Source organism: Hyperolius riggenbachi, chromosome 1 (assembly GCF_040937935.1).
Source record: "Hyperolius riggenbachi isolate aHypRig1 chromosome 1, aHypRig1.pri, whole genome shotgun sequence".
Taxonomy (NCBI): Eukaryota; Metazoa; Chordata; class Amphibia; order Anura; family Hyperoliidae; genus Hyperolius; species Hyperolius riggenbachi.
Window position 1 is genome coordinate 69,064,497 of NC_090646.1, and position 13,613 is coordinate 69,078,109.

The 13,613-nt window shown below is 40.6% G+C and overlaps 1 protein-coding gene across 10 annotated transcripts in view; it reads left to right on the forward strand.

Moving 5' to 3' along the window:
• CTNNA2 (catenin alpha 2) overlaps positions 1-13,613 on the forward strand; it is a 3,078,224-nt gene that overhangs the window by 1,556,805 nt on the left and 1,507,806 nt on the right. For all 10 annotated transcript variants that reach the window (XM_068274961.1, XM_068274945.1, XM_068274955.1 and 7 more), the window contains one exon: positions 5,215-5,253. In XM_068274961.1, coding sequence (XP_068131062.1) covers positions 5,215-5,253 — 39 coding nt within the window. The remainder of the gene's footprint in view (positions 1-5,214; positions 5,254-13,613) is intronic.

Genomic DNA, 13,613 nt, shown 5'->3' on the forward strand with positions numbered 1-13,613 from the left:
TTTTCTGCTTTGTTTTATAACTTAAAAAAGACAGTGTGTGGTTTTAAAACTGCCACTGTGACATTCTGATGCAGTGTTAAAAAAAAAAGCTATATAACTGAAAATAAAAATATGTGAGTATTTTCTTTGCTACTAATGTTCTGTTTCTTATCCATACTACTCATACAATTCATTATATCCTACTTCTTTTTGGCTTCAGATTTGCTTTATTATGGTATACCAGAGGAGCGGAGCAGAATTAGAGCCATCTTTAATATGTAAATGAGAATTTATGACTAAAGATTTTTTTTTATTTAAGTATCCCTAAAAGCTAAGAAGCAATACAGAGAAGTGTCACAACTTTCATTTTTTATTAAGTACATTTACAAGCGTAGCTGCAAATGTTACTAGACTTCCTTTATGTAACATAAGGAGGCATCTATGGCACCTTGTTCAGTCCTCTTGCTTTGAGAAGCGATGATTTTCCATGTCCAGGGCAGTGGCATACATAAATCTAACATCTCTCCCTGAAATTGTCGTAATTAGCATGCCCTACCGAAGGCATTGTATGCCAATTATGCAGCGATACGAAATGAGAGGAAATTAATTAAAGAGAGTGAGTTGCGGAAAAAAAAGCCATTTTCCTACAATGCTGCCACGTCAATGTATAGACAGGATTTAATGGTCTCTTAATGAACATATTTTTGTGACAGGTTCACGAAAGTGTGAGGTCAGGCGGGCAGAATCCGACAGCCAGGGTTTGAATTATGATTTCTATTAAATTAAGTGTAAAATTCACTCAATCGGATAAACTGTTGTGCGTTGTTTCAGGTTTTCACCAGGTGCCTGCTGAAGGAAGAGAGGCAAGTGCTCAAAAACCTAATTACCGGCAAATCGATATTGTAGTTGGGCCTAAAGTGCTAGCTTTTTTGAGCCATAGGGTAACAATAGGGCGTAATTTCGCAAGCTGCTGCAAAAGGAAAATGGTGTTTTTGGGAAGTGCTCACACATGATTGGCTACAGTCTTTTGTGCAGGCTGTAGCTATTACCGCCAATAATGTCACACGATTGTTATTATGAAAATTACAGGAAATCCATTACAGCAGCACATCTGCATGAAAATCTCATGCATCACTTAAATATGCACCTAATAATATTCATTTCTGGTGTCGTGTTGTGGTACAGTAAACACCTTAGAGGGCTTTGGAATCTTCATGTATTAAAATGTCCTTCAGGACTTAGAAAGACACAGGTTTTTGGTATCTGATGGTTATCGAAACTGGTTGGGTCCATATTCTCAGTCTGGCCTTATAGCATGGTGACTCTATTTTTACAAATTTTAATTTTTGGAATCAGAATTGCCTTTGTTCGCCAAGTACACCGAGTGACGTACCCGGTATTGTTTTTGGTAAACATAGCAATAGCACTTGTACATAAGATAGATATAGAGCTGACAGCATGTGAAATGATCATGAATCAGGCATAAGAAGCATATAGTACATTCAGGGCAAAGGGGACAGGGGTCAGACAAGAACTTCAATAGCTAGGGTATGAGCCAAGTTCCGCACATTGTGTGGAAAATCGAGGTGGGCATCTCAGGAGTAATAATAATACTATTCAGAGACTAGCATGACATGTTGGAAGGGTGGGGGTTGCTGGAGTTTGGTAGGAGTACAGCCTGAGGTAAGAAAGTACTCCTGCACCTAGTGGTTCTGGAGGGATGGCTCTGAAATGGAGTCCCGATGGTAGGAGTTTGAAGAAGCGATTGCTGGGGTGGAAGGGTTTGTACAAAATCTTGGTGGCCCTTGTCCTTATTCTGGCAGTGTGGAGGAGATCTAGGTGTGGTAGGGGCGTTCCTATGATCTTTTCTGTAGCACTGATTTCTTTATGGAGTTTGTAGTTGTCGATAGCAGATGCCCCTACGTACCAGATGATGAGGAAGGTGTACACAGTATCAGTGCTAGTCCTCGCATATTTAATTGTATAGACAGGAGCATAGGTGAGAGGAGTCACAATTTGGTCTTCACCACCACAGACCCTGATGAAGAGGGATGTTGAGTTGGTGTTGGGCCATGGAGTTCATATTCCTGGTTATAGCTAACTCAGAGGTTCAAAAAGAATTGTAGGCCTCACCAACAAAATTATAATTGTAGATTTCCTTTGCAGAGTGCAGGTGGCATAACACGCATTCAAAAAGATGTAACTGTACTCCATTCTGAAGATTCTCAAAACATGGACTGCAGGATGGGGCTGAGAGTCTCTTATATAAAACAATAAGGAGTAGCAAACTTCACTGTCGGCAAACTGCAGGCAAAACAGGAACCATAAGAGGACAAAGGTCTTACCTAGAACCAAAAAAACATGGCTGAATATCAGCAATAGCAGAAATGGCCGTTCAGGTATCTACAGCTGCAAACAAACTACCAGGATCAGAGAAGATGGGTAAAATTCAGAAAGAGTCTTCTACTGCAACAAAAAAAAAAATTGCAAATAGCTTTTCTCCGATAGGAGGCAAACTTCATAGGCTTTTCTATGATACATAGTCGCAGTTTGTGATGTGTTATGGAAAAAAAAGTTAAAATTAGCCCCTCTAGTAGCCAATGCTGCCTCTCCAGCTTTCAGTCCTGGGGGACAGTGCAATCTGAGAGTAAAGTAACTAGATAGAACCAGGTAATAAATACACAGATCACTGATATAAAAAAAGGAGGAACAACAGGTGTAACCTATATATAGATTCACATTCTTACTCTGTTTAGTAGAAACCCAAGTTTGAATCTTGGCCAAGTGTGGGTTGTTGGCATCTTTACTGCTAAGAATTAATGGAGATTCTTATACATTATCCATTTTTATCAGGGGGACATCTGAGTGGCCCCTGCTTTTACAAGACTAAAGCTATGTATACTGGTTTGAACTAAGCCATGGCAGGTGATAAAGACCACATTGGCCTAGAATCATGAGTAAATCTGGCATGTGTACAACGGGGAAACAACGAGTGCTGTAGATCCAACATGACTATTTCTACACTTTTTAGTACAATCCTAGTGATTGTGGAGCTTGTATTTTTTCTGTGCACATGCTGGTTTCTTCCCACATCCTCAAATCATACAAATAAGCCAGTTGGCTTCTCACAAAATTGGGGTTTGACATTGGTATGGTCACTAAACGTTGATCATGATTGGGATTGGTTTGAGAGCTCCTTTTATGGACTTGATGAATTTAAGCGCCGTGGAAGATGTCAGAGCTATAACAAATTATAAAAAAAAATATTCATAAGCATTTTGTGGCATATTGATGTGTTGGTTAAATAGAGGATATGATTTGAACTCACCCATTAAAATAAAAGGAGGAATATCAATATTATATAACACTTTAATGGAAGCTCATCCCCATAAACTAGATAAATATGCTAGAATATGGAGCACTGATTTATGTACTCCAATCACTAATGACCAATTAATTTGCGCAATCCACTACATAAGAAAATACTCCCATTGCTTGGCCCATCAAGAAACTTTACATAAAATAATAATGAGATGGTATTTGACCCCTCGTAGGTTGGCCTCTTTTTCCCCTAATGCATCCCCACTTTGTTGGAGAAATTGTTCTCAAACTGGAACACTACTTCATATTCTATGGGAATGCCCTCACATAAAACCATTCTGGGACGAATTATTCAAAATTATTGACAAATACTCCTCTACCAAGTACACACCAAACGCTGCTCTTGCCATACTAAACATAGGGATAGAACAATTCCCCTTTCAATTTAGAATGGTAATCACACATCTGTTATGTGCAGGCAGACACCTGATATTGTCTAATTGGTTATCAACTGACCTTCCCACTATAATACAACTCAAGAATCAAAACATATTGATGGAGAAATCCATCATAGCTAGATTATTCCCAAATGCAGATACCACCTATTGGACTATAGATTAAATTCCAAGGTTGGTAATTTAGCACAATCAAAACTTTCTCACGGGGCATTACAGTTGTGAGTCAAGTGCACTAAGCTGTTACCAATAAGGACACAACCACAAACCACAATACACCATTACAACTGGCAATACATCAGTGAAATGGTTTTGGCGTTTAGACATGTTTAGTGGTAAAGCAAAACATTGTGGACACTATCTTATTGGATGATTGTAGCTACAACCTATGTTTCTGTTTTGTTGTTTATTTGATGTTGAATTATTATTATTGTTTTTATGGGGGTGGGGGGGGGGGGGGTTGTTTTGTTTTTTTATCTAATATATTTGATCCATCCCTTATATTGGATCAAATTTATATTGCACTGAGACATGTTGTTCGTACCCAAAGTATTGTCTCAGGGACAGCATCACCTCTAACTCTGTATAATGCTTTATTTTTACTCATATTATCTCTTGCTGGTTTCCAAAGTTGAAGGGCAACTCCCCAGGTAACCAATGTTTGAGCTAATCAACTGAACCACCCACCAGAGGCTGTTTCCTACTATAACTCAGTGCTTAGCTATGTAGCAGTTTGTTAGTTTGTGATAATGTTCAAATACTCCTTCATACTGCACATTGCATAATGTATAATATATGCATATAGTAAAAAAAAAAAATAGAGGATATGGTATTGTAAAACACTTACGTTTTCACTTAATTATCTGGGTAATTCACTTAATTATCTGGGTAGGTGATTGGGAAACCTAGGCCCATGCCAGAACATCTTTGTATCCACATATGGCATGATATATTGGGCAACTGTGTGACATAAATCCCATTTTGAAATTAACTCAAATAGGAGGAGGCTTAATTTCCTCGTTGCACAGTTGTCCTTGTTAAATTGTCAAATTTAAAATGTATAGACAGTTTCCCAATATTTTAGCTCTGCTACCTTCTAAAATATCTACCACAAATCGATCGATCGGCTGATTCGATAGAATCGATTTCCGATCGATCAATGCGATGGCTGAAATCGACCAGTGTATGGGCCCCCTTAGGTAAATAAAACATTCTTAAAGGAATATGTATATGAATATATATATATATATATATATATATATATATATGTGTGTATGTATATATATATATATATATATATATATATATATGTATATATATATTATTTTTTTTAGTAACCAAGAGACAAAGGTCAGGTAGCTTGATGAGTTTCTTTATACCTCAGTTCCCCAGATTCCTTGCCCTCCTTCTCATTTATTGATTGTTTTTCTTTTTTTTTTTTTCATATGTTTTCTTTTAGATTGGGCAAGACATGCCTCACCTCTCCTATTCTATCCAAGTTTGTAAATTTATTGCAATTTTTTTTAATGTACAGTGTTGCTCAATGTTTGCCAGTTTTTCAGATAAAAAATGATTGTATATTATTCAGAAACAAATCCTATAAATTGACCTACAGAAAAATAAACAAACACTGAAAATGACAAAGGTGAATTAAGAGGTTGCAGCAAACACCCCATATGAAAGATTGTAATTGCAAAATCTATAAGACCACCCAGTAAAAAAAAAAAAAAAAAAGTTAAAAATTAAATAATTCCATACATTTTAGATGATGGATGCTCTTTTGGCAAGAATAAAAAAAAATGGACTGAATTTGGCTACATTTGGTAATATCCAGCCCTTCATCCTCATGGAAACACAGTTGGTTGGACAAGGGTTTTTTTAAGTGTTTTTATTTATACTAAGGTGCTTTTTGTTGCTGCATTTCTGTCTTTGCAATAAGCATGTCATCTTATCTTCAGAGCTTATGTCGTGGAGTGCCGCCTACCTTGGTGCAGTGATTTTGTTTTGCCTATACTATTTGTTTGTGGGTGGTGTGTATGTGTGCATGTGTATATATATATATATATATATATATATATATATATATATATATATATATATATATATATATATATACACTGTATATATATCGCTAGGAGATTATCTTTGTGCTCTATAGTCGGATGTTTGAGGATGTCACAGCAATGCTTCACTGTCTTGAGCATATCTTGCACATCATGTTGTGTCCAACTATACAAACTGTTTACTTATATATATTTTTTAATATTTTTTTCTGTTTTCTTTTGCTTGCTTACCAAAAATGGCCATCTAAAGGTAAGTCAAATTGTTTATTCTTACGTTTTTGGATATGATTTGTATGTTGTAATAATGTTTAATGCTTGTAAACTTCATACTTAAAATAATATGAAACAACGTATATAAGAATATTTAGATAAAATATCAGATGAGGAAATTAAAGAACGTAAGTACAACAAAACCCAAAGTTGAAAAAACAGGTACCTTTTGAAATAAATTTTATTGACTGGTTTAAATGTTCTCACTAGGTGCCTAGAAAACACTAGGAATACATTTGTGCCCACTCTCTAGAATAACTATTAGTAATGACTATACATTCACACTTTTTAGATATTTTACATCATTAGCATCCCTTCCTAAAAAAAAGTTAGGGCATTACTAAGGGCCCGTTTCCACTCGACACGCGACACGCATTACAATGCGGAAACCGCTCCACAATCCACATCGCAACGCAAGGAAACTGCAATCAATTCACGTCAATGGAGTAGTTTCCATTGATGCAAATTTACCTACGTGAACCGGCGCAATGCAAATTATGGATAGCATGCTGCAATTTTCCACAGCACGCATCCGATCCCCATAGCCGCCGACAGGAAGCCGCATGATGCCACATCTGGTTGTCCGGAAGACAACCAGAAGTACCTGCAGAGAGATGCGAGGCGATGCGGCGATCGCCTAGCATCCAAATCCCTTGTAGAAACGGGCCCTTACTGTTTGGTACTTTTTCATTTCTGCCAAAAAATATTATTAGGAGAATAAAAAAAAAAGTATTTGCTGCCTTTGTATATATTTGACAGCTAATAAAATAACATAGCTGTTTAATTCCGATATGTGCCAATTATGAACTGGTTTAAAGGGAACCAGAGATGAACAGACTATAAAAAATGAAAAATCTTTTATACATACCTGGGGCTTCCTCCAGCCCCATAAGCCTGGATTGCTCCCACGCCGCCGTCTTCCGCTTCCACTACCGGGTCCCGTCACTTCCGGCGGACGCAACTTTTTTTCCGGATACACAGGGGCTCCCTCCATACCCTTACGCATGCGGCTGCGTAGTGTGGAGCGGCACGCGTAAGGATATGGAGGGAGCCCCTGTAATGCGGAAAATTGGCCGGGTGCTTCTGCCGACTGGCTGAAAGTACGGGACCCGGTACCGGCGGATACAGGCAGCGGAGGACGGCGGCGTGGGAACGATCCAGGCTTATGGGGATGGAGGAAGCCCCAGGTATGTATAAAAGCTTTACCCACAAACATCTCTGGTTCTCTTTAAGCATTTTTCAAAGACTCTGAAGCCAGCTTGGTTTGAATGCACAAAGAGAACCTGTATATTTGATCCAAACTCATGTTTAACACTTAAGTTAGAACCAACCAACTAACCAACAATGTTTCAAACCTATTTATTAGCTCAACATTCTCATTAAAATGCTATTGCCAAAGCATTACTCTGATTACCATGATATAATATGCTTATGGCTGGATAGTGTATGATTAATTACTGATTTAAGCGCTCTGCCTCTGACACAGGACACCGGGGTTTAAATCTCGTCTCTTTCTGTTCAGTGAGCCTGCACCTATTAAGGGGACCTTGGGCAGGAATCCCTAACTCTGCTCCTGCCTATAGAGCACATCCTAGTGGCTGCAGCTCTGGTCGCTTTGAGTCCTCAGGAGAAAAGTGCAATATGAATTTTCTGTGTCTTGTCTTTATTGCTCACTTCTCTCAGTCTGAGGGATAATGAATACAACCATACATTTCTTCTCATCCAGACATAGAAAACACAAACACCACCAATCTACTGTCAGGGGTAGAGATGTCGCGAACCTCCGATTTTAGGTTCACGAACCCTGTTCGCGAACCTCCGCGAAAGGTTCGGTTCGCGAAAAAGCTCGCAAACCGCAATAGACTTCAATGGGGAGGCGAACTTTGAAAATTTTAAAAACTTCTACCGGCTGGAAAAATGATGGAAACCATGTTTCAAGAGCTCTAATACCTGGAGGCACACCTGATTGAGTGAAATACACATCACTGCTGGAGAACCCGCCCTCCCTCCCACCTCCAAGCAAGGTCCTTATACTATTTGACTTAGTTGTCTGCCAACACTAATTAGTTATGGGACAGCTGCTACGGAGATTTTAATTAGCCTCTTGTGGGTCTCCTCCCTCCTCCCACCTCCCTCCTACCCTTCTACCTATTCCCACCTCCCTTCTACCCTTCTACCCTTCTACCTATTCCCTACCGGAGGGAGGAGGGTCTCATCTGCCAGGGAATTATACTATTTCAAAAAACAGTTTACATCATACCATAGCTGGGAATCAAACCCAGATCTCACTGTGTGGTGGGTAAGCACACTAACCACTGTACCACAACAGTAGTAACTGAAGCTGGCCTAAAATTTATCATGTATGCTCAATGCAATATAAACATTAGGTTGCTTAAAGGGAACCTTAACAGAGTGATATGGATGTTTTCTGTAAACAATACCAGTTGCCTGGCAGTCCAGCTGATCTTTGTGACTGCAATAGTGGCTGAATCACACCCTGAAACAAGCATGCAGCTAATCCAGTCTGACTTCAGTCAGAGCACCTGATCTGCATGCTTGTTCAGGGGCTATGGCTAAAAGTATTAGAGACACAGGATCAGCAGGCGATTCAGGCAACTGGTATTATTTTAGAAGAAAAAATCCATATCCTTCTCTGTTTAGGTTCCCTTTAAGGATTTGTAGCATAAAAGCCAACTTACATTGGCTGGGATTTGAACCTGGGTCTCACTGTGTGGTGGGCAAGCACACTAACCACTGTACCACAAGTAGTAACAGAAGCTGGCCTAAAATTTACCATTTATGCTCAAGACAAGAGAAAAAGTAGACAAGACAAATAACATTTATATCACACTTTTCTCCTGATGGACTCAAAGCACCAGAGCTGCAGCCACTAGGGCATGCTCTATAGGCAGTAGCAGTGTTAGGAAGACTTGCCTAAGGTCTCCTACTGAATAGGTGCTGGCTTACTGAACAGACAGAGCTGAGATTTGAACTCTGGTCTCCTGTGTCAGAGGCAGAGCCCTTAACCATTACACCATGCAGCTACTGCTTACGGATATGTAGCCAGACATGGCCTTGTCTTTTGTGTTCAACAGTTGTCCAAAGAGAACCCCAGATAGCCAGGTAGATTCATCTCTCCCTCTCTCTCTCTCACCAACACTACATGCTGAAGCCAGCCTAGCATGTACCATTTATGCTCAATCTATTTATGCTCAAAAATACAATTCCGCGGAAAGCGGTGACCATCCCTACTAGAGAGAGAGAGAGAGAGAGAGAGAGAGAGAGAGAGAGAGAGAGATGAATCTACCTGGCTATCTGGGGTTCTCTTTGGACAACTGTCTATAGAGCATGCCCTAGTGGCTGCAGCTCTGGTGCTTTGAGTCCGCCAGGAGAAAAGTGTGATATAAATGTAGGTAGGAGGGAGGAGGGAATAGGTAGAAGGGAGGTGGGAGGAGGTAGGAGGGAGGAGGGAACCCACAAGAGGCTAATTAAAATCTCTGTAGCAGCTGTCCCATAACTAATTAGTGTTGGCAGACAACTGAGTCAAATGGTATAAGGACCTTGCTTGGAGGAGGGAGGATGGGTGGGCTTACAGCAGTGAGACCAGTGTGTTTGGCAATAACGTGTCTGCTGACAGTGATATGGAGGCTCAAAGTTTTGCTCAATAGAGCATTATGGGGCGAATTGAACTTCCGCAAAAGTTCGCCTGATGCAGGCGAACGCGAACCCCCAAAGTTCGCCTGGAACCGTTCGCAGGCGAACCGTTTGCGACATCTCTAGTCAGGGGTTTCTTTGAAAAGCTGGACACAGGATGCTTGGCTTTCTGTAGATAAATCATCCACAATGCATGTATTTCATTAAATATTGAACAATATACAATTAAGGCCACAATTCACTAAGATCATACTAGTGATAATGAGGCAGGTGAAAACTTTTTACCACACATCAATCAGTATTTTAAAGGGGCACTACAGCGAAAAACTGTAAAATTTGAAATATGTGCAAACATATACAAATAAGAAGTACATTTTTTTTTCCAGAGTAAAATGAGCCATAAATTACTTTTCTCCTATGTTGCTGTCAAGTGACAGGTTTTGGACTAGTCCATCTCTTTATAGGGGATTCTCAGGGATATATTTATTTTCAAACGCACTTGGTGAATGGCAGTTGATCTGTCCAACTGCCAAAAAACTGTGTAGGGAGCAGGGACGCTGGCCAGCATCATTGTTTACATTTTTTTAGGGAATATCTTTATAAAGAATTAAAGCCTTGCTGAGAATCCCCTATTAAGAGACGGACTAGTCCAAAACCTGTCACCTCTGTCAGATTTCTACTACCTACTGTAAGTGACAGCATTATAGAAGAAAAGTAATTTATGGCTCATTTTACTCTGGGAAAAAAATGTACTGCTTATTTGTATATGTTTGCACATATATTACATTTTACAGTTTTTCGCTGAAGTGCCCCTTTAAGTGTTAATTCACTAAAGAAACTTGCCTTATTAACATATACTGATACGTTTTAACAGAGAGAGTGTTGTCTTATCACTCCAGCCCTTTAACTGCTTGCCGACCGCGTCACGCCGACGGGCGTGGCTGCCGCAGCGGCAGCCCTGGGACCGCCCAACAACGATCGGCGTAAAGTCCTGGGGGTTCAGTTTGCAGGAAATCGCGTGCAGGCTGCGTGGCATCTCCTGCCTGATAGGCGGAGCGCAGCTTCAGCCTTCAGTCTCCCTGCGGCAATAGTACCAAAAAGTAGGTGAAAAGTGCTATCACAATTATTTTGAGTGTTCTCTTGCTTGCTGGTGGCTTAAAAGACATTTTATTGAGAAGTTTAAGATTATCACCTGGAAGAATACTCAGGTGAAAAAGTGAATTGCATATGGACCAGAGACTTGAATTTCTTCAGCAGCTATATGTGCACTAAAGACTTTTCAATGTGTGCTGTGCAAGCGTTCGGGGTCCGCATTAAAAACGGCCCCCAAGCATTGGCTACACTAGCAATACCTATCTTAGAGCAAAAAAGGTGACATCTAATAAAATGGAGACCTCTTAGATTGCAATGCTGGGAAACTGGAACATTGTAGGAGGTTGCGGTTCATTCTAAGGCTGTTAGAATGCAAATATCTATTTAACTTTTTAACCTTTCCCAGAATAAAAGAGAAGCAGCATTAACCAGCGACACATGCCTCTGGGGAAATCCCAGACATATCCATATATTAGGATAATCCTATAATTACATCTCTTACGCCTTCCTACAAGAGCCTTTCATTGTTTGCTGACATTGTTATGAACAAATGGTAGCGTGACGGGAGAAGATTGCGGCAACAGCAGCCCTCATTTCTCAGAACGTCTGAAAGGAGAGCCGTGTAAAATATATTGTTATCACTGGTGTAGTCTGTCATCTCGTGTCATCGTTTTATATCTGGAAACGACTGATGTACTGCCTGTCACAGTGATTCATATTTAGAGATTAGTCGCACAGTTATAATTGCTAACTGTCTATCCTTGTTCTGCGGGCTACAAGGCAAGTTAGGTGTGAGCACCATGTTGTCAGTGAAAGGTCACTTCTGTGGGGACCTTCTAAATACCTTTTAACTGGTAATCTAAGATCAGAAATATGAAAATAAAAGTGGCTAGCCCACTGATAGAACTACAGGGCTGTGCAGTTGAAAATAATGGTGACACAATCAATGTCCCCTGTTCATAAAATGTTATATTTTTCTGTTCTCTATGACAACGCATCCCAAGTTCAAACCTCCATACATGCTGCACAGTTTAATGATTGCGGTAGGTAGAATTAGAGCTTGGATTGGTGTTTGATAAACTCTGTGTATCGGCCTCTCACTGTGGAGTGATCATTTGTGCTGCATTTTGTCACAATAAGGTGTTGGGAGATTGTTTTGGTTCCAGTTTCTTGCTTTTTCCGGGTGAAACTTGCATTCTTAAAACAGAAGGAAACTTGCAATAATTCAGATATAAGTGAATATTTGTAGTTACCTACAATGCACCACTGCTGAATATGCAAATGATCTATTTTCGCCCCTGTAAGCCAGGCAAGCATCCAGAACCGCTGGTGGATAGCAACCTTATAGCTTTAAATATTACACAGCCACCCAACCCCACATGTGACAGCCTGTTTCGGGCTTTTGGTCCTCATCAGTACATGGCAGAGATTGATATGGCTGTATGGGATAGGGCTTGGACCAGTACAACAGAGTAACCAAGCAGCTCGGGGTGACCCAGACCACTAGAAATGTATAGGGGGAACCTAAAATCAGCTAGGTTTGACATTATGAAGAGCACAGTTTTTAGCAAAGATTTGTTTGTTGTTCATTCACTTAGCTCCCTGATAGATCTGCCTGCTCCCTCCTCCTCCGGTCTTGGCTAAGGGGGCAGTCATTTCATTTCAATAATAACTGTTCATGTATCCTACATATCTTTTGTGGTTCCCTGCAGAGTTTTTGTCTGTTTTTGTCAGTGTAGCCAATCACTTGTCCCTGTTTCGCTCCTCCATTGGTCCATGTGAGCCTGTCTTCATCTTCACAGGAGTGCCTCTCCTCTGTGCATGTTATTACATAACACCATACCACTGGGTCACTGAGAAGATATAGCCAGCAGAGATGAAGACAGGAACGCAAAGACTAATGAAGGAGCGCGCCAAACAGGTGACGGGAGTCGCTACACTGCCAAAAACTCTGTGGAAACCCCAAATGTAAATTAATTCCATAACATAGTGCAACATCAAAAGTAATGTAAATGTAAATAAGGGTGGATGGTGTGTGGGCTTTAATGAGAAGAAAGGATGGGAGTATGGGTAGTGTTTAAGGGGAGGCAGAACAATCATCAATCTATAATGGAGGGGAGCGAGGGCAGGGGTAGAGGGTGATAGTACATAGTGTATATAGTGGAATGAGCCGGTGGGATAGTAACAAGCAGTGGCCAGGTGGGTCGGTGGTAACCTGGTGTGTTGGGGGAAGAAAGTAGAGATCCGGTGTATAATAAAGATGGGCACAGAGTAAAGAAGTAAAAAGTAACAAATAAAAAACAGTACACACTCACCAGCAGTTTGTCCGGGTAACACCTGACGCCTCAGTGCCGTGGTGTCCCCGGACTGCTGCTTAAATTGTGGATAGTCACGCCCCCTAGCCAATCGTATTGTGGGGCGGGTGGCTGAAAGCCCGCCAAGCGGGGGTGCATCATCAAAGTGCGCTTAAGTGCGACCTTTCTGTCGCACGTACAGCGCAATGGGTAGGGCAGTGTGACGATTACGTCGCACTAAGGTAATGGAAGACCCATTTCCGGGTGGCGGCGGAAATGACATCGCGGACGTTCTGCGCCTCTAGTGCTTATGTGTCCGGGATGCTGCCCGCCATTTTGGTGATGGGCAAGTAGGGAAAAGGCCCGTTTTCTGTACATGGAGGGGAAGGGGATAAAAACATATATAAAATAGAGAAGCAGCCTAAGCTATATTAAAAATATGTGTGGGTGCTGAATAAACATTTATAATTCTGAAATTTGAATTT